Source organism: Ahaetulla prasina, chromosome 2 (assembly GCF_028640845.1).
Source record: "Ahaetulla prasina isolate Xishuangbanna chromosome 2, ASM2864084v1, whole genome shotgun sequence".
Classification (NCBI taxonomy): domain Eukaryota; kingdom Metazoa; phylum Chordata; class Lepidosauria; order Squamata; family Colubridae; genus Ahaetulla; species Ahaetulla prasina.
This window is the reverse complement of record NC_080540.1, coordinates 30,741,506-30,767,434: the sequence shown is the minus strand read 5'-3', so window position 1 is coordinate 30,767,434 and position 25,929 is coordinate 30,741,506. Positions and strand designations below refer to the sequence as shown.

General features: G+C 42.5%; 1 protein-coding gene across 1 annotated transcript; it reads left to right on the top strand.

The window, feature by feature from the left end:
* On the top strand, positions 1 to 21,557 carry LOC131190472 (vomeronasal type-2 receptor 26-like). Its single transcript, XM_058167794.1, has 4 exons — positions 1 to 54; positions 5,646 to 5,858; positions 6,867 to 6,993; positions 20,653 to 21,557. The coding sequence occupies exons 1-4, from the start codon at positions 1 to 3 to the stop codon at positions 21,555 to 21,557; spliced, it is 1,299 nt and encodes a 432-aa protein (XP_058023777.1).
* The last annotated feature ends 4,372 nt before the right edge of the window (positions 21,558 to 25,929 follow it).

Below are 25,929 nucleotides of genomic sequence, written 5' to 3'. Positions count from 1 at the left end.
ATGCCAGGACCGATTGAAGGGAAAATCTGGATCATGGGAGCCATTGAGTATCCGGTATCGAGTAGGCTGGATCTTTACAAATACGCCCATAGTATTTGGAGCTTTGCGTTCCAGGAAAAAGGAAGGCCAGAAGATGATGTTGTTGGAACCAAACTCCATATGAAATTGGAAGATCGTTTTTTTCACTGTTCTTTTTCAAAGCACATCTTTTCTGTAAAAAGTCGGAAAAGATGCATCCAGAAAGCACCCCTGGAGCCTACACCAGAAAATAGAAGCATGTGGATCTCTTTCCACCTCCGTTTACACAGTGTTATTAAGACTTTGGCTTATGCCTTGAAAGCTGCATATTCTTCCAGATCCAGAAGGAGAAACAAGAAGAGTGACGAGAGCTTGGAGGCTTCAAAGCTGCAGCCATGGCAGGTACAGAGTTCCTCCCAGGATGCAAAGGAGAGGAAGAAGAACCTTCTCAACCTCCTTGTGCTACAAAAGGCCAACAGGCTGGCCAAACTAACCACCCAGTGAATAATATTGCAGGGATGGGGGATAAGAAGCTTTGGCTGAATGCTGGCAAACACCAAGAGGCTTTGGCTGCATGGATCTTTAGGATCCAATAATTTAACATCTTTAGTTCTGGACAGGGTTTCATTACCACTGAAAAACTGGTTCAGAACTTTTGGGTTCTCCTGGACTCACAACTCCTTGAAGAGCAGGTGGTAGTCACAGCTAAGACAGCCTTTGCACAGCATTGTGTTGTGCACCAGTTGCACCCTTTCCTGGATCAGGAGTCCCTGTGCTTAGTCACTCAATTCTTGGTCATTTTCTGCTTGGACTATTGCAATGCATCTTTCCTGGGGCTACCCTTGAAGAATTTTGGAGGCTACAACTGGTATAGAATTCAGTAGTGTGGATACTTCTTGGGATCCCTGGGGTAGCCAAAGTTACATCACTGCTCCACTAGCTGCACTGTGTACCAGTTTGCTTCCAGGTGCAATTCAAGGTGTTGAGTGTCACCTTTAAAGCCCTGCATGTCATGGGTCCAGACTATCTGAGGAACCATTTCACCCTATGCCAGAAAAAGAACATATTGTGGGCCCAATCAGTCAAGGAATTCTTGCCCTAAACTCTGGAAATCCTTATGTATAGAAGATACATCTGGTTTGGACAGATCATTTGTGCTAAATATGCACAGTAACATCAAGAGCCTTACTGGCATTCTTGACCATCCAAACAATGCACCCCTTTTCTCTGTTGGCAATTGTACCAGGCAGATACCTCATCTCCTTCTATACTCCACATTCTTCCCTAAATAAACACCTCTTACAATTGAGTCACCAACCAGAATATGGCTTCTCCTTTCAGATACTGTATTCACCCCACATGGCTGATTTGCAACATCAGATGCAGACCTTCCCTTATCAAAGTAACTTTTTCCTGCATGGACCATCATCCTCTGCCCAATTGGGCCTTCATCATCAGAAACATCTGGACCTGCCCCCTTAGTTTCCCTATTAAGTTTAACAAGGATAGTGCAACTCTTATGCAGGGATACACCAAAGGCATCTTGTTTGTGGTCCACAGTTCTCACTCTGTCGGATCCAACAATTGCCCATGCTGCCCTTCTCATGCAGGATCTTTGTGGTGGAGTGGGCTGATAGTGAAGCTCCTCAACAGACCAATCGAGCTGAATTGGTCACCTACTTTCAGACTGAAGAGCACACGCTAAAGACTTTAGACAAATGATCTGTTCATGTGTAGTAAACTAGTAATCTGCATACAAATAGGCAGTATTCAAAAAAAAATTAGAAGCACTTTATTCTTAAAACGATATCAGAATAAGTTTGTCTATCTGTTGATATCAATGTTGCATCACAAAATCATATTTCGTGATGCAACACAAAATCAGGTAGCTATCTTTATTAATGATAATCTAGCAAAATAGATGACCCAAAACTACCGTGTTTTCCCGAAAATAAGACCTCCCCAGAAAATAAACCCTCCCCAAAAATATTTAACTGCATGCGCAGCTGGTCCTTGCCATTTCCTCTGCTTAAGGTTAGGGAGACAGAGCTGGAAATCAGGTAAGACAGTAAGAGGAGACCCGTCTTGCTCCACGCACCCCAAAAGAATAAGACCTCCCCGAAAATGTCAAGTGCTTATTTCAGAGTTCAAAAAAATATAAGGCAGGGGAAACATGGTAATTGTTTTCCACCACTCCCCAGCTATACAAGGAGCATAGAAAATCATTGCAGTACAATTTTTATATACTTAATTATCATATTATTCAGCCTTTCACTTAAGATTCAGATTTCTAATCATCGCATCAGAAAATATATTGCTGATGCTTTGATGAAATCAAGTTATATCACCAACATTCCCATAATCTATTAAGAAAGTATAATGCTATTTGGATATATTGAGTCCTTCGGGAAAAGGGCGGTATACAAAATAAATAAATAAATAAATAAATAAATAAATAAATAAATAAATAAATAAATAAATAAATAAATAAATAAATAATTAAATAAATAAATAAATAAATAAATAAATAAATAAATAAATAAATATATGGCATTGCAGCAGCAGGCTAGATAGCGGGAGATTGTAAATTCAAATCCTGCCTTAACCTTAAAAGGCCTTAAAAGGGCCTCTGGTGGCTCAGCAGACTAAATCTGTCTGTTATTAACAGCAGCTGCTTGCAATTACTGCAGGTTCTAGTCCCACCAGGCCCAAGGTTGACTCAGCCTTCCATCCTTTATAAGGTAGGTAAAATGAGGACCCAGATTGTTGGGGGCAATAAAAGTTGACTTTGTATATAATATACAAATGGATGAAGACTATTGCTTGACACAGTGTAAGCCGCCCTGAGTCTTCAGAGAAGGGCGCGATATAAATTCAAATAATAATAAAAAAAAACCACCAAGAAAGCCATCTGGAATACTTTAGCCAATCACTCACTTGAGCCGGATCAACCTCACAGGGTGATCAACCTCACAGGGTGATCTCAACCTGATGGATCCCAGGTTGATCCAGCCCAGGTTGATCAATCTCAGCCCAAGCAATCTCACAGGGTTGTTTTTGTGAGGAGATTGGTATTGGTGGGAAATTTGGACTATAAAATGTGTGAGAACTCTTAATGTACCTTATAATAATGTAAATTAGCTGATGAAGTCATTTTTCCCATCTGGTCTACTTGGGAAAATGTTAGCCTGGCAATTTTCTTCTTGAGAACTCCATGTTTTTTTCTCCCCCCCCCCCCACAAGGCATTTATGAATAATCCAGGGGTGAAATCTAAAAATTTTCCCTACCATTTCTGTGGGTGTGGCTTAATTGGTGGGCGTGGCTTGGTGGTCAGGTGACTGGGTGGGCGTGACCAATAATAATAAATAATAAAAATAATAAACAAAGTACACAAAACAATAAGAGGTACCAAAAACTAACTTTCACACTTTAGACACACACAACACAACGCAACTGACTCACACACAGAATAAAAGCAGCTGCACTTCACCCAAAATGGTCCCTGCAACAAGCAGGAACTTCGCACAGCTACAAAAAGCTCAAAAACCAACTTTCATACTTTACACACACACAACACAATACAACTGACTCTCTCTCTCACACACACAATGCCACATACAGCTTTGTGTTATTTCGTGTGTTTGTGTAATTAGAGTGAAACACTACAAAAACACACCAAATCTCAGACAGCTGATCCGGTCCGAACCAGGAGCATTTCACCCCTGGAATAATCTCATTGTTTGTTTGTTCAATTTTTTGTGTGATGTGTTCTAAAACAGGGGTCACCAACCTTTCGGACGTCAAGGACTACTAAATTCCTAATTTTAAATCCCGCAGACCACTAATATGATTTTTTAAAAAAGATAAATAGTATTTAGTGCAATATAAAAAATGGAAATAAATTTTCTGCGGATCACCAAAATTTTCTCATGGACCACCAGTGGTCCACAGACCACTGGTTGGTGACCGCTATTCTAAAATATTCCCTATAATGGGCATATTTGGTCAATTATATTTTGCCAATACCTATTTATTTATTTATTTTATTTATTTATTTGATTTTTATACCGCCCTTCTCCCGAAGGACTCAGGGCGGTGTACAGGCAAAAGTAAAAACAGACAATATAATATACAATTTAAAATGCAAATTAAAAAACTTATTATAATTGGCCTAAAACTTTAAAATATATAAAAAACTAAAACCCCATTTAAAAATTAGTAGTAGAAAATTTAAAATCAATAAAATTTAAGCCAGCCCCGCACGAATGAAAAGATATGTCTTCAGTTCGCGGCAAAAGGTCCGAAGGTCAGGTATTTGGCGTAAACCCGGGGGAAGCTCGTTCCAGAGTGTGGGAGCCCCCACAGAGAAGGACCTTCCCCTGGGGGCCGCCAGCCGACATTGCTTGGTGGACGGCACCTTGAGAAGTCCCTCTCTGTGAGAGCGTACGGGTCGGTGGGAGGCATGTGGTAACAGCAGGCGGTCCCGTAAGTACCCAGGCCCTAAGCCATGGAGCGCTTTAAAGGTCGTAACCAAAACCTTAAAGTGCACCCGAAAGGCCACAGGTAGCCAGTGCAGTCTGCGCAGGAGCGGTGTTACACGGGAGCTACGCGAAGCTCCCTCTATCACCCGCACAGCTGCATTCTGGATTAACTGAAGCCTTCGAGTGCAACTCAAGGGGAGCCCCATGTAGAGAGCATTACAATAATCCAAGCGAGAGGTAACGAGCGCATGAGTGACTGTGCACAAGGCATCCCGATCAAGGAAGGGGCGCAACTGCCGAACCAGGCGAACCTGGTGGAAGGCCCTCCTGGAGACGGCCATCAAATGATCTTCAAACGACGGCCGTTCATCCAGGAGGACACCTAAGTTGCGCACCCTATTCTTTGGGTCCAATAACTCGCCTCCAACAGTCAGCAGCGGCTGCAGCTGACTGAATCGGGATGCCGGCATCCACAGCCACTCCGTCTTGGAGGGATTAAGCTTGAGCCTGTTTCTCCCCATCCAGACCCATACGGCTTCCAAACACCGGGACAGCACTTCAACAACTTCATTGGGGTGGCCCGGGGTGGAAAAGTACAGCTGGGTGTCATCAGCGTACAGCTGGTATCTCACCCCGAAGCCACTGATGATCTCACCCAACGGCTTCATATAGATGTTGAACAGAAGTGGTGAGAGGATCGACCCCTGCGGCACCCCACAAGTGAGGCACCTCGCGGTCGACCTCTGCCCCCCTGTCAACACCGTCTGAGACTGGTCGGAGAGATAGGAGGAGAACCACCGATACACGGTGCCTCCCACTCCCAATCCCCCCAACCGGCGCAGCAAGATACCATGGTCGATGGTATCAAAAGCCGCTGAGAGGTCTAATAGGACCAGGGCAGAGGAATAACCCCTGTCCCTGGCCCTCCAGAGATCATCCACATATTCTTTTTCACATATCATTTACCAACTTATCTGAGCCATCAGATCTTGTGGAGATCGTGGAGATCGTGGTAGCACTTGTTCTCCCAACTCACTATACTTGCAAGTTAAACAAATGTGGATGAAAGTGTCAAATGTGAAAAGACCACCTGGGATAAGAAACCAAGTTTTCTGCTTTCAAAATTTCTGGATTTTTTCCCCTAGTTCCATCCATTTCTGGAGAAGAATGAGTTTTTCAATGTTTCCCATTGGAAATTGTACGTGGACCAAAATGGAGATGTAGCAACAGATCTGAACGTCATAAGCTGGGTGCTTCTTCCCGGGTGGGCTCCCATCGATGAGCAGCTGGGGAGTTTTGAGAAGCAGAGATTTACTGCCAGTAATGAAACTCTGTCATTGCTAAAGTCGGTCAACAAGGTGGGAGAAATATTGCTGCCTTTCCTCTATTTCCTATAGCCTGAGCATCCATTTTGGGTTAGAACAGAATAATAAAGTTAGGAGGGACCTCGGAGATCTTCTAGTCCAACCCCCTCTCAAGCAGGAGACACTGCACCATTTTGGACAAATGGTTGTCCTGTCTCTTTTTTGAAAGCCTCCAATGATGGAATACCCACAACGTCTGAAGACTATTCATTGGTCTATTGATGTTCTGTCTCCTTCCCCACTTTGGATTAACGAGCTGGCCTTCAGCCAGTGGATTCACGGCTCTTATCAGTCCTGGCAGAGAAATCGCAGCTGCCTGCCAAAGTTCAAACAAATGACTCACGTAGCAAGACTTTTGAAGCGGTTCAGCTAAACTTTTGCTTCCCGTGGAGTGCGAGCAGTCCCAAAGCTCCTTATATATTTTCCCTTCCCTTTGATGACGCCGCCTCTATAATCTTCTGAAGCGCGGGTCAATCCAAGCTTGATTATTATTATTATCGGCTGGATCTGAAGGCGTAGCCTGGGGAAGGGAGGAATCAGGGGATGAGGGCCTCATTACATCCTCCGACTGGCCTGGTTCTGGCTCCTGGAGCTGGGCCAAATGCATCAGTGCTCCCGAGGTAAGCCTTACCGGCCCTTCCCTCTCACTCTCGGAGTCACTTTCGGGCACGGGGCCAGGTTTCGGGGGCTGGAGTCACAACAAGTGGACTATTCAAGCTATTCCATTAGTTGATTGCTTTCACCATTAGAGTTCTCTTTAATTCTAGGTTTCTTCTCTCCTTTGTTAGTCTATACCTATACAGTTGGTTTTTCTTGCCTTTTCTTGCCGAAATGCAGAACCTGTCAGTAGTTGTATCTCTTACAACTACTTGGAACTCGTTAGAGAATTCAGACTTATCTAAGTGAAGAACAGAGTTCCTTTGGCTAAGGTTTATTTTGTCCTTTGTTTTCTGTGGATGGTTAGTCCTAAGGTATTTTCTCTGGCATTGTTTTTCTGCTTAGTCTCTGCCTCAGTCCAAATGTGTGGAAAACTGTCATCCTGGATTTGTCAAACGGGCTCGGGAAGGAGAGCCAATTTGCTGCTATGACTGCATTCCTTGTCCAGAGGGGACCATCTCCACTCAGGAAGGTAGGTGACACTAGGTAGTCATTGGGGTAGTAGATTCATCCAGAGCATTTTTTGGAAGTGCAGGTTAAGAGACTGATTGAAACTCAGATGTTTTCTTCTTTATTGTGAAAGTGCACAGTTTATTATCTAATGGGAAGAACAGCAAAATGATCCTGAGGCTGCAAAGAGGTAAGAGGGTTTGCCATATAAGGCAACCTGTATTACTACTATATAAAGTATCTCTTCTAGGTTTAGTTTGGATATTTCCTTCCATATTTTGACATTTTTGACTCAGATTTATTTGAAACTTGAGGAAATACCTTAGCATAATCATGGAAAGCTTTTTTCAATGTATTCTGTATAGGTTTCCTTGTGAGAATCACCAAGAAGTTATACTGTTCCACAATGAGGTGCTGTCAACAATAACGGGAACATCTCATTTCACCCATATTTCCACTGTTCCTGTATACACACACACACACACACATATATAATTTGTTGTTACTTGTGAAGTCATGTCCGATCCATCGTGACCCCATGAACAATGTTCCTCCAGGCCTTCCTGTCCTCTATCATCCTCTGGAGTCCATTTAAGGTCACACCTACTGCTTCAGTGGCTCCATCCAGCCACCTCGTTCTCTAACAAACTATTCTAAAAATACAAGTTCCAGTTATATTTGTAAAACAAGAAACAGACATTCTGCAAGCTCCGGCACTAAAATAATTAAAATTTTATTCTACTAAGCTTTTGTCAGCCATCCGCTGACATTGTCAGAGTATTAAACTCTGTCAGAGATCTCTAAAATAATTAAAATATTTTAATTATTTTAATGCTGGAGCTCGCAGAATGTCTGTTTCTTGTTTTACATAATATATATGTATATATATATACATTGAGGTGTCCTGTGGCTTTAAGGTGTTGGACCAGAAAAGAGGTTGGTTCTTCTTTTTTGACTGCGTTCTTGTGTTCTTCAATGCGTGCACTTATTCTTCTGTTGGTTTGTCCGATGTATGTGGTGGGGCAGGCGGTGCATGGGATTTCATATACTCCTTGATTTTCTAACTCAATTTTGTCTTTGGGGTTTCTTAGGATGGTGGATATTTTTCGGTTTGTGCAGAATGCTGTCTTGATGTTATGTTTGTGGAGGATCTTGCTGATTCTGTCTGTGGTGCCTTTATATATGGGAGGAGGGCTGTGCCGTTTTCTTGTTCTCTGTCTTGGATTTTAGTGGGGGGTTCTTTTTGGATTAGTTTGGTAATCTTATTTCTCTGAAATCCATTGGATGTTAGTATGTTAGTGAGATTGTGTAGTTCAGTTTTTAGGTGTTGTTCGTCAGCTAAGCGTTTTGTTCTGGAGATGAGTGTCTTGGCTACGGAGTTGATCTGTGCTGGGTGGTGGTATGAGAGTGCGTGCAGATAGCGGTTTGTGTGTGTTTTCTTCTGGTAGATGGTGTGTCCTAGGGAGCCATTGGGTTTCCTGTAGACTAAGACATCTAGGAAGGGAAGTTGGTTGTTAACTTCTGTTTCCATGGTGAAACGAACACGAAGCCAAACAACAGCAATGCAGCTCACCAGCTCAAATCCCCCTGCAACTCAGACTAATCTGAGCACAACCAAGCCCCCACCCAAACAGGACACATCCCCAGCCAATCAGAGCACAAAAAACCCCATCCAATCAGAGAACAGCCAAGCTCCCACCCAATCAGTTCAAACTCCCACTAGCAGTTAAAAAGGAAGAAACAGCTGCAATCACACATTGCTCCCAGAAGCACGAAGCTGAAGCCTGAAGATGATGAATGAGACTTCGTTGAAACGTCGCCAAGACACTTCCAATTTTACGTGGGAGAAAACCCAAATAACCAAAGACCTACATACAAACACCCGTGAAAACCTCAGAAAACATATATATATAACCAAAGACCTATATATATATATATATATATATATATATATATATATATATATATATATATATATATATATATATATATATATATATATATAAACATTGCCTAAATATTTTGAACCTTACACAGGAAAAACCCGAACATACCAAAACCTTCATACCTATATTGGTGAAAACCTATGAAAACAAATATATATATATATATATATATATATATATATATATATATATATATATATATATATATATATATATATATATATATATATATGTATTCTGATGTTTTCACGTGTGTTTGTATATAGGTCTTTGGTTGTTCGGGTTTTCTCCGTGTAAAATTGGAAGTGTCTTGGCGTTTCGAAGTCTCATTCGTCATCTTCAGGCTTCAGCTTCGTGCTTCTGGGAGCAATGTGTGATCGCAGCTGTTTCTTCCTTTTAACTGCTAGTGGGGGTTTGAACTGATTGGGTGGGAGCTTGGCTGTGCTCTGATTGGATGGGGGTTTTCTGTGCTCTGATTGGCTGGGGGTGTGTCCTGTGTTGGTGGGGGCTTGGTTGTGCTCAGTCTAGTCTGTGCTGCAGGGGGATTTGAGCTGGTGAGCTGCATAGCTGTTGTTTGGCTTTGTGGTCGTGCTACATCTTCATAGTGGGTGTCAGTCTGCTGCATGAATGGATTGGAGGGTTTGAAATGGCTAATGTTGCAGCTGCGGTCTGGCTTCTGGTCCTTGGTCGTGCTTTATGATCAGTGTGGGTTTGGGTCTGCTTTCTGGGTGGATGTGCGGTGGTGACATCCTGTGTGGACCTTGTGAGTGTGGGTCTGGTGTCATTCCTCGTGTTAGGGACTCGTTTGTCAATAAGGGCGGGTTTCCAAATGGCTGGTAGGCGGAGGTGTCATCTCGCTTGTTCATGCTGTGTGGCGTTTTCTATCTCAATGGCTTCTCTGATTATTCTGTTGTTAAAGTGTTCAGTTTTGGCGATAGTTCTGGTCTTTTTAAAGTCAATATCATGTCCTGTGACTTTAAAGTGTTGGACCAGGAAGAAGTTGGTTCCTCTTTTTTGAATGAGTTCTTGTGTTCTTCAATGCGTGCACTTATTCTTCTGTTGGTTTGTCCAATGTATGTGGTGGGGCAGGCGGTGCATGGGATTTCATATACTCCTTGATTTTCTAACTCAATTTTGTCTTTGGGGTTTCTTAGGATGGTGGATATTTTTCTGTTTGTGCAGAATGCTGTCTTGATGTTGTGTTTGTGGAGGATCTTGCTGATTCTGTCTGTGGTGCCTTTTATATATGGGAGGAGGGCTGTGCCGTTTTCTTGTTCTCTGTCTTGGATTTTAGTGGGGGTTCTTTTGGATTAGCTTGGCAATCTTATTTCTTTGGAATCCATTGGATGTTAGTACGTTAGTGAGAGTGTCTAGTTCGGGTTTTAGGTGTTGTTCATCAGCTAAGCATTTTGTTCTGGAGATGAGTGTCTTGGCTACGGAGTTGATCTGTGCTGGGTGGTGGTGTGAGAGTGCGTGCAGATAGCGGTTTGTGTGTGTTTTCTTCTGGTAGATGGTGTGTCCTAGGAGCCATTGGGTTTCTGTAGACTAAGACATCCAGGAAGGAAGTTGGTTATTAACTTCTGTTTCCATGGTGAACTGTATTTTGGGGTGTAGGCTATTGAGGTGTGTGAGGAAGTTGTCAAGTTTTTCTTTCCGTGTGGCCAGATTATGAAGGTATCGTCTACATATCTGAGCCAGAGTTTGGGTTTGTGATCAGATTTTCTAGAGCTTGGGTTTCAAAGTGTTCCATGTAGAGATTGGCAATGACAGGTGAGAGGGTGATCCCATGGGTGCTCCTTCTACTTGTTTGTATTTTTGTCCTTTATAGATGAAGTATGTGTTGGATAGGCAGTGGTTGGTCAGATCTAGGATGTGCTTGGGGGGGTTATATTTGTTTTGGATAGCTGTCAAGGCTTCTTTGATTGGTACTTGGGTGAAGAGGGATATGACATCAAAGCTCACGAGTAGGTCGCTGGGCTGTAAGTTTTGTTTCTTTATGATCTCTATGAACTGGAATGAAATTTTTACGTGTGAGTGATGGATTCTGCATAGGGCTGTAGTTGTTTGGCGAGAAATTTGGCTAGGTTTTGTAGAGGTGAGCCTATGGAGCTGACTATGGGTCTGAGTGGGGGTTCCTTCTTTGTGTATCTTGGGGAGGCCATAGAGCTTAGGGCATCTGGATGATTTCTCTCTGGGAATGATTCTTTGTTGGATTTCTTCGCTGATGGGGGAGGCTTTTATTTTGGATCTAGTGGTTTTTTCTAGGTAGGTGGTGGGGTCTGTGTTTAGGGGCTTGTATGCAGGGTCTTGGAGTAGGTTGGTTAATTTGGTTTGGTAGTCAGATGTGTTCATAACCACCGTGGCGTTGCCCTTGTCTGCTGGTAGGATTATTATGCTGGTATCTTTTTTCAGGTTAAGTAGTGCTGTCTGTTCCTCTTTGGGTAAGTTGCTTTTGGGTGGCTTGCTGGTGCAGAGGATGTTGGAGATCTCGAGTCTGATTTTGTTAGCGTCATCGGGGTTGATTTTGGTCAGGCTGGTTTCAACTCCGCATATAATGGTTTCGTGGGGATGTATTTGGGAGTGACTGCAAAGTTGAATCCTTTGGAAAGGACATCGGTTTCAGCTTTGGTGAGGATCCTATCTGAGATGTTATGCACTGTTTGTTTCATGTGTTGCTGTGAGGGTGGAGGGTTTGTTTTCTGGCGTTCTTGTAGTCTTGAGTTTGTTGGTGTGCGTGTCTGTCTTGAGGGTGGTCTGTGTTTGGCTCTCCAGGCGGCAAGTTGTTTGGATTTGTCCCAAAGTGCAGGGTGCATCTTGTTGCTGAGTTTGAGGTGAAGTGTGAGGAGATCTTTGTTGATTTGATCTAGGAGGAATCTTTTTGTGTGAAGTTCATTTCTGATTAAGGCCAATTCTGTTCTTTTTAGGATGCGTTTGGTGGCTGCAGAGTTGGAGTGGAATTTCAATTGGAAGCATTTGGGGATTAAATTTTGATCGCGGCAGTTTCGTAGGAATGCGAGGTCACATAAAATGGAAGCTCTTTGGACTTCTAGTTTTTCATAGGTCCTGGTCCGATGGTGGATTTCCTCCCCGTAGAGGTGCAATATTTGTTTTCTGAGGTTTTCACGGTGTTTGTATATAGGTCTTTGGTTGTTCGGGTTTTCTCCTTGTAAAATTGAAAGTGTCTTGGCGACGTTTGACGAAGTCTCATTCGTCATCTTCAGGCTTCAACCGTGCTTCTGGGAGCAATGTGTGATCGCAGCTGTTTCTTCCTTTTAACTGCTAGTGGGGTTTGAACTGATTGGGTGGGAGCTTGGCTGTGCTCTGATTGGATGGGGTTTTCTGTGCTCTGATTGGCTGGGGTGTGTCCTGTGTTGGTGGGGGCTTGGTTGTGCTCAGTCTAGTCTGTGCTGCAGGGGGATTTGAGCTGGTGAGCTGCATAGCTGTTGTTTGGCTTTGTGGTCGTGCTACATCTTCATAGTGGGTGTCAGTCTGCTGCATGAATGGATTGGAGGGTTTGAAATGGCTAATGTTGCAGCTGCGGTCTGGCTTCTGGTCCTTGGTCGTGCTTTATGATCAGTGTGGGTTTGGGTCTGCTTTCTGGGTGGATGTGCGGTGGTGACATCCTGTGTGGACCTTGTGAGTGTGGGTCTGGTGTCATTCCTCGTGTTAGGGACTCGTTTGTCAATAAGGGCGGGTTTCCAAATGGCTGGTAGGCGGGAGGTGTCATCTCGTTTGTTCATGCTGTGTGGGCGTTTTTCTATCTCAATGGCTTCTCTGATTATTCTGTTGTTAAAGTGTTCAGTTTTGGCGATAGTTCTGGTCTTTTTAAAGTCAATATCATGTCCTGTGACTTTAAAGTGTTGGACCAGGAAAGAAGTTGGCTCCTCTTTTTTGAATGAGTTCTTGTGTTCTTCAATGCGTGCACTTATTCTTCTGTTGGTTTGTCCAATGTATGTGGTGGGGCAGGCGGTGCATGGGATTTCATATACTCCTTGATTTTCTAACTCAATTTTGTCTTTGGGGTTTCTTAGGATGGTGGATATTTTTCTGTTTGTGCAGAATGCTGTCTTGATGTTGTGTTTGTGGAGGATCTTGCTGATTCTGTCTGTGGTGCCTTTTATATATGGGAGGAGGGCTGTGCCGTTTCTTGTTCTCTGTCTTGGATTTTAGTGGGGGGTTCTTTTTGGATTAGCTTGGTAATCTTATTTCTTTGGAATCCATTGGATGTTAGTACGTTAGTGAGAGTGTCTAGTTCGGGTTTTAGGTGTTGTTCATCAGCTAAGCATTTTGTTCTGGAGATGAGTGTCTTGGCTACGGAGTTGATCTGTGCTGGGTGGTGGTGTGAGAGTGCGTGCAGATAGCGGTTTGTGTGTGTTTTCTTCTGGTAGATGGTGTGTCCTAGGAGCCATTGGGTTTCTGTAGACTAAGACATCCAGGAAGGAAGTTTGTTATTAACTTCTGTTTCCATGGTGAACTGTATTTTGGGGTGTAGGCTATTGAGGTGTGTGAGGAAGTTGTCAAGTTTTTCTTTCCCGTGTGGCCAGATTATGAAGGTATCGTCTACATATCTGAGCCAGAGTTTGGGTTTGTGATCAGATTTTTCTAGAGCTTGGGTTTCAAAGTGTTCCATGTAGAGATTGGCAATGACAGGTGAGAGGGGTGATCCCATGGGTGCTCCTTCTACTTGTTTGTATTTTTGTCCATTATAGATGAAGTATGTGTTGGATAGGCAGTGGTTGGTCAGATCTAGGATGTGCTTGGGGGGGTTATATTTGTTTTGGATAGCTGTCAAGGCTTCTTTGATTGGTACTTGGGTGAAGAGGGATATGACATCAAAGCTCACGAGTAGGTCGCTGGGCTGTAAGTTTTGTTTCTTTATGATCTCTATGAACTGGAATGAATTTTTTACATGTGAGGTGATGGATTCTGCATAGGGCTGTAGTTGTTTGGCGAGAAATTTGGCTAGGTTTTGTAGAGGTGAGCCTATGGAGCTGACTATGGGTCTGAGTGGGGGTTCCTTCTTTGTGTATCTTGGGAGGCCATAGAGCTTAGGGCATCTGGATGATTTCTCTCTGGGAATGATTCTTTGTTGGATTTCTTCGCTGATGGGGGAGGCTTTTATTTTGGATCTAGTGGTTTTTTCTAGGTAGGTGGTGGGGTCTGTGTTTAGGGGCTTGTATGCAGGGTCTTGGAGTAGGTTGGTTAATTTGGTTTGGTAGTCAGATGTGTTCATAACCACCGTGGCGTTGCCCTTGTCTGCTGGTAGGATTATTATGCTGGTATCTTTTTTCAGGTTAAGTAGTGCTGTCTGTTCCTCTTTGGGTAAGTTGCTTTTGGGTGGCTTGCTGGTGCAGAGGATGTTGGAGATCTCGAGTCTGATTTTGTTAGCGTCATCGGGGTTGATTTTGGTCAGGCTGGTTTCAACTCCGCATATAATGGTTTCGGTGGGGATGTATTTGTGAGTGACTGCAAAGTTGAATCCTTTGGAAAGTTGAATCCTTTGGAAAGGACATCTATATACAAACACCCGTGAAAACCTCAGAAAACAAATATTGCACCTCTACGGGGAGGAAATCCACCATCGGACCAGGACCTATGAAAAACTAGAAGTCCAAAGAGCTTCCATTTTATGTGACCTCGCATTCCTACGAAACTGCCGCGATCAAAATTTAATCCCCAAATGCTTCCAATTGAAATTCCACTCCAACTCTGCAGCCACCAAACGCATCCTAAAAAGAACAGAATTGGCCTTAATCAGAAATGAACTTCACACAAAAAGATTCCTCCTAGATCAAATCAACAAAGATCTCCTCACACTTCACCTCAAACTCAGCAACAAGATGCACCCTGCACTTTGGGACAAATCCAAACAACTTGCCGCCTGAGAGCCAAACACAGACCACCCTCAAGACAGACACGCACACCAACAAACTCCGAAGACTACAAGAACGCCAGAAACAAACCCTCCACCCTCACAGCAACACATGAAACAAACAGTGCATAACATCTCAGATAGGATCCTCACCAAAGCTGAAACCGATGTCCTTTCCAAAGGATTCAACTTTGCAGTCACTCCCAAATACATCCCCACGAAACCATTATATGCGAGTTGAAACCAGCCTGACCAAAATCAACCCGATGACGCTAACAAAATCAGACTCGAGATCTCCAACATCCTCTGCACCAGCAAGCCACCCAAAAGCAACTTACCCAAAGAGGAACAGACAGCACTACTTAACCTGAAAAAAGATACCAGCATAATAATCCTACCAGCAGACAAGGGCAACGCCACGGTGGTTATGAACACATCTGACTACCAAACCAAATTAACCAACCTACTCCAAGACCCTGCATACAAGCCCCTAAACACAGACCCCACCACCTACCTAGAAAAAACCACTAGATCCAAAATAAAAGCCTCCCCCATCAGCGAAGAAATCCAACAAAGAATCATTCCCAGAGAGAAATCATCCAGATGCCCTAAGCTCTATGGCCTCCCCAAGATACACAAAGAAGGAACCCCACTCAGACCCATAGTCAGCTCCATAGGCTCACCTCTACAAAACCTAGCCAAATTTCTCGCCAAACAACTACAGCCCTATGCAGAATCCATCACCTCACACGTAAAAAATTCATTCCAGTTCATAGAGATCATAAAGAAACAAAACTTACAGCCCAGCGACCTACTCGTGAGCTTTGATGTCATATCCCTCTTCACCCAAGTACCAATCAAAGAAGCCTTGACAGCTATCCAAAACAAATATAACCCCCCCAAGCACATCCTAGATCTGACCAACCACTGCCTATCCAACACATACTTCATCTATAATGGACAAAAATACAAACAAGTAGAAGGAGCACCCATGGGATCACCCCTCTCACCTGTCATTGCCAATCTCTACATGGAACACTTTGAAACCCAAGCTCTAGAAAAATCTGATCACAAACCCAAACTCTGGCTCAGATATGTAGACGATACCTTCATAATCTGGCCACACGGGAAAGAAAAACTTGACAACTTCCTCACACACCTCAATAGCCTACACCCCAAAATACAGTTCACCATGGAAACAGAAGTTAATAACCAACTTCCCTTCCTGGATGTCTTAGTCTACAGAAAACCCAATGGCTCCCTAGGACACACCATCTACCAGAAGAAAACACACACAAACCGCTATCTGCACGCACTCTCACACCACCACCCAGCACAGATCAACTCCGTAGCCAAGACACTCATCTCCAGAACAAAATGCTTAGCTGATGAACAACACCTAAAACCCGAACTAGACACTCTCACTAACGTACTAACATCCAATGGATTCCAAAGAAATAAGATTACCAAGCTAATCCAAAAAGAACCCCCCACTAAAATCCAAGACAGAGAACAAGAAAACGGCACAGCCCTCCTCCCATATATAAAAGGCACCACAGACAGAATCAGCAAGATCCTCCACAAACACAACATCAAGACAGCATTCTGCACAAACAGAAAAATATCCACCATCCTAAGAAACCCCAAAGACAAAATTGAGTTAGAAAATCAAGGAGTATATGAAATCCCATGCACCGCCTGCCCCACCACATACATTGGACAAACCAACAGAAGAATAAGTGCACGCATTGAAGAACACAAGAACTCATTCAAAAGAGGAACCAACTTCTTCCCTGGTCCAACACTTTAAAGTCACAGGACATGATATTGACTTTAAAAAGACCAGAACTATCGCCAAAACTGAACACTTTAACAACAGAATAATCAGAGAAGCCATTGAGATAGAAAAACGCCCACACAGCATGAACAGACGAGATGACACCTCCGCCTACCAGCCATTTGGAAACCCTTATTGACAAACGAGTCCCTAACACGAGGAATGACACCAGACCCACACTCACAAGGTCCACACAGGATGTCACCACCGCACATCCACCCAGAAAGCAGACCCAAACCCACACTGATCATAAAGCACGACCAAGGACCAGAAGCCAGACCGCAGCTGCAACATTAGCCATTTCAAACCCTTCCAATCCATTCATGCAGCAGACTGACACCCACTATGAAGATGTAGCACGACCACAAAGCCAAACAACAGCTATGCAGCTCACCAGCTCAAATCCCCCTGCAGCACAGACTAGACTGAGCACAACCAAGCCCCCACCAACACAGGACACACCCCCATCCAATCAGAGCACAGAAAAAACCCCATCCAATCAGAGCACAGCCAAGCTCCCACCCAATCAGTTCAAACCCCCACTAGCAGTTAAAAGGAAGAAACAGCTGCGATCACACATTGCTCCCAGAAGCACGAAGCTGAAGCCTGAAGATGACGAATGAGACTTCGTCGAAACGTCGCCAAGACACTTTCAATTTTACACGGGAGAAAACCCGAACAACCAAAGACCTATATACAAACACCCGTGAAAACCTCAGAAAACAAATATATATATATATATATATATATATATATATATATATATATATATATATATATATATATATATATATATATATATATATATATATATATATATATATATATATATATATATATATATATATTTATATATATATATATATATATATATATTTGTTTTCTGAGGTTTTCACGGGTGTTTGTATATAGAATCAGCAAGATCCTCCACAAACACAACATCAAGACAGCATTCTGCACAAACAGAAAAATATCCACCATCCTAAGAAACCCCAAAGACAAAATTGAGTTAGAAAATCAAGGAGTATATGAAATCCCATGCACCACCTGCCCCACCACATACATTGGACAAACCAACAGAAGAATAAGTGCACGCACTGAAGAACACAAGAACTCATTCAAAAAAGAGGAACCAACTTCTTCCCTGGTCCAACACTTTAAAGTCACAGGACATGATATTGACTTTAAAAAGACCAGAACTATCGCCAAAACTGAACACTTTAACAACAGAATAATCAGAGAAGCCATTGAGATAGAAAAACGCCCACACAGCATGAACAAACGAGATGACACCTCCCGCCTACCAGCCATTTGGAAACCCGCCCTTATTGACAAATGAGTCCCTAACACGAGGAATGACACCAGACCCACACTCACAAGGTCCACACAGGATGTCACCACCGCACATCCACCCAGAAAGCAGACCCAAACCCACACTAATCATGAAGCATGACCAAGGACCAGAAGCCAGACCGCAGCTGCAACATTAGCCATTTCAAACCCCTCCAATCCATTCATGCAGCAGACTGACACCCACTATGAAGATGTAGCACGACCACAAAGCCAAACAACAGCTATGCAGCTCACCAGCTCAAATCCCCCTGCAGCACAGACTAGACTGAGCACAACCAAGCCCCCACCAACACAGGACACACCCCCAGCCAATCAGAGCACAGAAAACCCCATCCAATCAGAGCACAGCCAAGCTCCCACCCAATCAGTTCAAACCCCACTAGCAGTTAAAAGGAAGAAACAGCTGCGATCACACATTGCTCCCAGAAGCACGGCTGAAGCCTGAAGATGACGAATGAGACTTCGTCAAACGTCGCCAAGACACTTTCAATTTTACACGGGAGAAAACCCGAACAACCAAAGACCTATATACAAACACCCGTGAAAACCTCAGAAAACAAATATATATATATATATATATATATATATATATATATATATATATATATATATATATATATATATATATATATATATATATATATATATATATATATATATATATATATATATATATATATATATATATATATATATATATTTGTTTTCTGAGGTTTTCACGGTGTTTGTATATAGAATCAGCAAGATCCTCCACAAACACAACATCAAGACAGCATTCTGCACAAACAGAAAAATATCCACCATCCTAAGAAACCCCAAAGACAAAATTGAGTTAGAAAATCAAGGAGTATATGAAATCCCATGCACCACCTGCCCCACCACATACATTGGACAAACCAACAGAAGAATAAGTGCACGCACTGAAGAACACAAGAACTCATTCAAAAAAGAGGAACCAACTTCTTCCCTGGTCCAACACTTTAAAGTCACAGGACATGATATTGACTTTAAAAAGACCAGAACTATCGCCAAAACTGAACACTTTAACAACAGAATAATCAGAGAAGCCATTGAGATAGAAAAACGCCCACACAGCATGAACAAACGAGATGACACCTCCCGCCTACCAGCCATTTGGAAACCCGCCCTTATTGACAAATGAGTCCCTAACACGAGGAATGACACCAGACCCACACTCACAAGGTCCACACAGGATGTCACCACCGCACATCCACCCAGAAAGCAGACCCAAACCCACACTAATCATGAAGCATGACCAAGGACCAGAAGCCAGACCGCAGCTGCAACATTAGCCATTTCAAACCCCTCCAATCCATTCATGCAGCAGACTGACACCCACTATGAAGATGTAGCATGACCACAAAGCCAAACAACAGCTATGCAGCTCACCAGCTCAAATCCCCCTGCAGCACAGACTAGACTGAGCACAACCAAGCCCCCACCAACACAGGACACACCCCCATCCAATCAGAGCACAGAAAAACTCCCATCCAATCAGAGAACAGCCAAGCTCCCACCCAATCAGTTCAAACCCCCACTAGCAGTTAAAAGGAAGAAACAGCTGCGATCACACATTGCTCCCAGAAGCACGAAGCTGAAGCCTGAAGATGACGAATGAGACTTCGTCGAAACGTCGCCAAGACACATATCCAAAACTGAACACTATAACAAGAGAATAATTATGGAAGCCATTGAAATAGAGAAACACCCCCACAATATGAAAAAATGGGACAACACCTCCTGCCTACCAGACATCTGGAAACCAGCCTTGGTCAACAAACGAGTCCCAGCCACGAAAATTGATCCCGGACCCAGGACAACACACAATGCCACCACCAATCATCCTCACCAGATTCAAACCCAAACCCATCCCACAGACGAAACACAACCACCATCCAGAAGCCAGACCATGCTGACACCACTGGCTGCTGCGCCCCCCTCTGATCCCCACACAAAGCAGGCTGACACACACCAGGAACACATGACAGGACCTCAGACTCGGAGCCAAACCAGGGCCCGGGATGCTTCATCACAGCCATCTGCTCAAGACATCACATCTCAGAACTTCAGAGGCCACAACTCCAAAGCTCAGGAACAAAAGACCAGGACCATACCCACACAGGATGCTACGAAACAGCTGACCAATCTGCAAACACCCACTCCATCTACCAATCAAGATGCAACCACACAGCCAACCAACCTGCTCACAGCAACACTCCCCACCTCCCCACCAGTATTTATAGAGAGACAGCAGCTCTGACCACTCTTTGCTCAAGAAGCACGAAGCCAAAGACACCAGCCTGAAGATGATGAGTGAGACCTCGTCGAAATATTGCCAAGATACTCTCAATCTTACATGGGAAAAGACCCGATAATGTCAAGACCTACATACTTACATACATACATACATACATACATACATACATACATATATAAAACAAACATGCACACAGATACACACATATACATGCAGGTGTGTGTGAGTGTGTATGTGAATGTGTGGAAATGGTATTCTTATCATCTTTATTTTGATATCTTAAAACATGCATTTGGGAAAATGTTCTCGGTAGCCAATGTCCTAAGAAGCTATTTCTTAAAATGTGAATGGAGAGGTTGTTAAAAAAAATATTCTTTTGGTATTCTTTGATATAGAAAAATGCAGCAAGTGTCCACCTGATCAATATCCAAATGAGGACCGAATACAATGTATCCCCAAAATTATAACCTTCCTGTCTTACAAAGAATACCTGGGCATTATCCTGGTCTCTTTTGCTATAATCTTGTTCCTAACCACGGGCCTTGTTTTAATCATATTCATTAAATACCAAGAAACTCCCATTGTCAAAGCCAACAACCGGGACCTCTCCTACATCCTCCTGGTCTCCCTCCTTCTTTGCTTCTTGTCTTCTTTCCTTTTCATTGGTCAACCAAAGAAAGCTACCTGCCTTCTCCGACAAACACTGTTTAGCATTGTCTTCTCAACTGCCATTTCTTCTCTCTTGGCCAAAACAATCACAGTGGTGCTGGCTTTTCTGGCCACTAAACCAGGAAACCGAGTGAAGAGATGGTTGGGGAAGAGCTTGGCCAACTCCATCATCCTTTCTTGTTCTGCTGTCCAAATGATCATCTGCTCCATCTGGCTGGGAGTTTCTCCACCATTCCCTGATTTTGACCTCCACTCCCAGCCTGGAATGATCATCCTGCAATGCAATGAAGGCTATGATGTCATGTTCTACATCACCCTCAGCTACCTGGGCTTTCTGGCTGCCATATGCTTCACGGTGGCTTTCCTGGCCAGGAATCTCCCTGGGGCTTTCAACGAAGCCAAGCTGATCACCTTCAGCATGCTGATCTTCTGCAGTGTCTGGGTGAGTTTTGTGCCCACCTACCTTAGCACCAAAGGGAAATACATGGTGGCTGTTCAGGTCTTCTCCATCTTGGCTTCCAGTGCTGCTCTGCTGGGCTGCATCTTCATCCCCAAGTGCTACATCATCATTCTGAAGCCAGACCTGAACACAAAGGAGTATCTTACAACCAGAAAAAATGTAGAAATATGAGACAGAGGAATTTTAGGTCTTAGCCTTTTTCAACAGTCTGTCCCAAGAAAATGGTCCATACATAAGTAGGCCAATGATTTTCCTTAACATGTTTAAAGGGGGTTTGGGAGATAATGTTCCCAACTGGATAGAGTAAAATTCAAAGATGTCCATTTAGCTTTTTTTAATCCTTAAGGCAGAATATCTGCCAAATATCCTTAGTCTACTTGAGGCCTAAAGTGTCACACCCAGATTTTTTAATCAGGACATATGTGCAATGGGAATTTTGTTATTATGCCAGAAATACTGTATATAATCGGGACAGGGTGGTGGTGATCAAATGCCATTATTTTGGTGTTGTTTTTTTTAGGTACAAGGGCCTTTCAATCTCCTCCTGGGGGACAGTCTAAGTCATCTTTCTATGTCTATTTTCTCCAGCCTTCCTCTGAAAAGTGATGTTTCAAATAAAAATAAAATGCTTGATCTACAAACTGTAGAATGGAAATGGAAAGGGCCTGAATGTCACTGAATTCTGCTCTTCCAAATCAGAGCTGACATGAAAAAGAATGGAAAGATGAACAGTATGCAATAGTATGACCTGAGTTTTTTTTTCAAAAAAAATAAAATAAAAAAAAAATTATTATAAAGATGGTGATTGTTATGAAGAAGCAAATGATTTGTCCTGTTGAAGATGATAGAAAATTTGGTACAGGAAATCCTTATCTCCTTATTTTGTCCACTGTTTCTATTGGCCCCTACAGCATGGGAAGTGAGCTACAGAACATTATGCATATACCGCTTAGATTTTGTAGGAGGCCAACACGGTAGCAATCTGAACGGAGATGTCAGTTTAATCCCTTCAAAGACAATGAAAACATTCTTCTACCTTCCATAGCTTTAGTTAGGGACACTGACCTAACTAAACAGCTGTTCTAACAGCTGAGAGAGGTCCAGCACAGCTTGCCAAGTCATTCCCGAATCTGAATAATCGTCATTACATTTGTAACACAGGTCAGGTGTACCTTGGAGAGGAGTCATGGTCAATCTCTTGAATGGCAATTAGAAAGGAGAGCACTTGCCAGTTGCAGATAGATGGTCTCCTGGTGAAGTCTAGTATAAACTAAATTAGAATGGAGAAAGCCAAAAAGAAAGAGGAATATTTTACTTTGTGTTTAAAGTTACGCTGTGACTTTCTTTTTTCTTTTTCTTTTTTTCTTTTTCTTTTTCTTTTTCTTTTTCTTTTTTTCTTTCTTTTTCTTTTTTTCTACTGCAATCTAGCCTGTCTAATCATTTAAAACAGTGGTGTCAAAGTGGCGGCCCACAGGCCGGATGTGTCATATGCAGACCACACCCACCCTAGCTCCGCAAAGGCAAAAAAGTCACGATAAGTCATGTGACGCAATCGAGTTTGACACATGCGATTTAAAAGAAATGCAAATTCATGTTTGTGGACTTTTTATGAAAAAAGTTGATAAGTGTATTCCAATAAATGCAGATGTTGTCCATTCTCTAATCAAAGAAGTCAGTTTGTCCATCTCAGCAAGTTTGGCAATTTCACCAACCATTCCTCAGTGGTGGGTGGTACTAAATTCTTTCCAACTTTGTACATATAATAAGCTTGTGACAGTAATCCTACATTGAAAGAATCTTCCATGGCAGATTGCAACTCTCCTTTATGGGGAGGATTGCTGTGATTAAGACTTCAGAGGATAATTAGAACTGCAGAAAAAATAATTGCTACCAACCTGCCTTCCATTGAGGACCTGTATACTGCACGAATGAAGAAGAGGGCCGTGAAAATATTTACAGACTCCTCGCATCCTGGACATAAACTGTTTCAACTCCTACCCTCAAAACGACGCTATAGAGCACTGCACACCAGAACAACTAGACACAAGAACAGTTTTTCCCCGAAGGCCATCACTCTGCTAAACAAATAATTCCATCAACACTGTCAAACTATTTACTGAATCTGCACTACTATTAATCTTCTCATAGTTCCCATCACCAATCTCTTTCCACTTATGACTGTATGACTATAACTTGTTGCTGGCAATCCTTATGATTTATATTGATATATTGACCATCAATTGTGTTGTAAATGTTGTACCTTGATGAACGTATCTTTTCTTTTATGTACACTGAGAGCATATGCACCAAGACAAATTCCTTGTGTGTCCAATCACACTTGGCCAATAAAAATTCTATTCTATTCTATTCTATTCTATTCTATTCTATTCTATTCTATTCTATTCTATTCTATTCTATTCTATTAAGATGAATGTGCTACCCAAAATACTATATTTGTTTCAATGCATACCAATTCGACTTAAAAAAGATTTCTTTATAAACTTGAATAGAATTATAGCAAAATTTATATGGCAGGGCAAAAAAACAAGAAACTATTGAGGGATGCAAAAGAGAGGGGAGGATTCGGCCTACCAGATTGGGAAAAGTATCAGCAAGCAGTAACATTGGTCTGAGTAAGTGATTGGCTACATCTGAAAAATAGAAGGCTGTTGACATTAGAAGGACATGATCTCCAAATAGGGTGGCATGCTATCATCTGGGAAGAGTAACATAAAGTCCACCAGTACTTCCAAAGGCATTACATTAGGAGGGCACTTTTAGATATATGGCTTAAAACTAAAAGAAATAACTATATAGAGGTCCCTACTTGGATATCGGTAGTACAAATGCTCACACGTCCCAACCTTCTCAAAACAGGAGGGGCTGCTACATATAAAGAATTATTAAATGTGAAAGGAGAACTGAAATCAAGGTACAAATTAAAGGAAGAAGGAATTGATTTAGAATGGTGGGTATACCTACAAATATAGTCTAAATTTATGAAAGATAAAAAAGAAAAGGGCATAAAACTAGAAATCATCAGAGTTGGATAAAATTTTATTAAATACGGAGGGAAAGGCCATAAGAAAACTATACAGGTACTTATTAGAACAAGACATATTTGAAGAGGAAGTCAAAGAGACAATGATAATCTGAGGTGTTTTGGGTACAGTATTAATCTGGATAACTGGCAAAATTTATGGGAAAAAATATTAAAATTACATTGGTGGCCACCTACAAAGAAAACTTGTACAAAATGTTTTACAGGTGGCACCTCTCCCCACCAAGATTGGCAAAAATTAGTAAAAAAATATTCTCCAATTTGTTGGAAATGTGAAATTGAGTTAGGATCATATTATCACATGTGATGAGAATGCCAAAAAGCAAAAAAATTCTGGCAGCAAATAAAAAGCTGGTTAGAAGAGATCTTAATGGTCAAAGTAGAGGTCAAACCAGAATTTTTCTTATTGGGCATGATGGATGGCAAATATGATAATGTTACCTACTTAACATTGTGTATATTAACCGCGGCAAGATTAACATTTGCTCAAAAATGGAAGTGTAAAGAAATACCCTCAGAAGAAGAAGTAATAAACAAAATCTACAACTGTGCAGAGATGGACAGACTTACTCTAGAACTCAGAGATAAAGCGAATCAAGGTACTATGAGGTCTGGAATAAATTCGATGACTGGCTTGAAGGAGGAAGAATGCCAAAAAAAAAAGAGATAATGAGTGTCTGGAAATATAATAATAATAATAATAATATTTTAATTTGTATACCGCCCTTCTCCCGAAGGACTCAGGGCGGTGAACAGCCAAATAAAATACAAACAAAAGCACGCACAATATTAAAAACAACCCTTAAAAAACTTATTCAATTAGCCAGAAAATTTAAGATACAAATTACACCCTATAAAATTACAGAAATTTAAAACCCATTAAATTAAATTAAAATTTTAAAAAATCAAGCCAGTCCAGCCATACGAAATAAATAGGTTTTAAGTTCGCGGCGAAAGATCCTAAGGTCAGGTAATTGTCGAAGTCCAAGGGGGAGCTCGTTGCACAGGGTAGGAGCCCCCACAGAGAAGGCCCTCCCCCTGGGGGCTGCCAGTCGACATTGTTTGGCTGACGGCACCCTAAGGAGTCCCTCTCTGTGGGAACGCACTGGTCGCTGGGAGATAGAAGACGACAGTAGACGGTCCCGTAAGTATCCCGGTCCTAAGCCATGGAGCGCTTTGAAGGTGGTAACCAATATCTTGAAGCGCACCCGGAAGACAACAGGTAGCCAGTGCAGTCTGCGCAGGATAGGTGTTACATGGGAGCTCCGAACCGCTCCCTCAATAACCTGCGCAGCCGCATTCTGGACTAGCTGGAGTCTCCGAGTGCTCTTCAAGGGGAGCCCCATGTAGAGAGCATTGCAGTAGTCCAAGTGAGAGGTAATGAGAGCATTTAACATTGCTCTGCGCATGCGCAAGATGGCGCAGCGTTGAAGATTTGGTCTCGGCGTTCAGGAAGGCCCTTCGAGGATGGTAACATTTAAA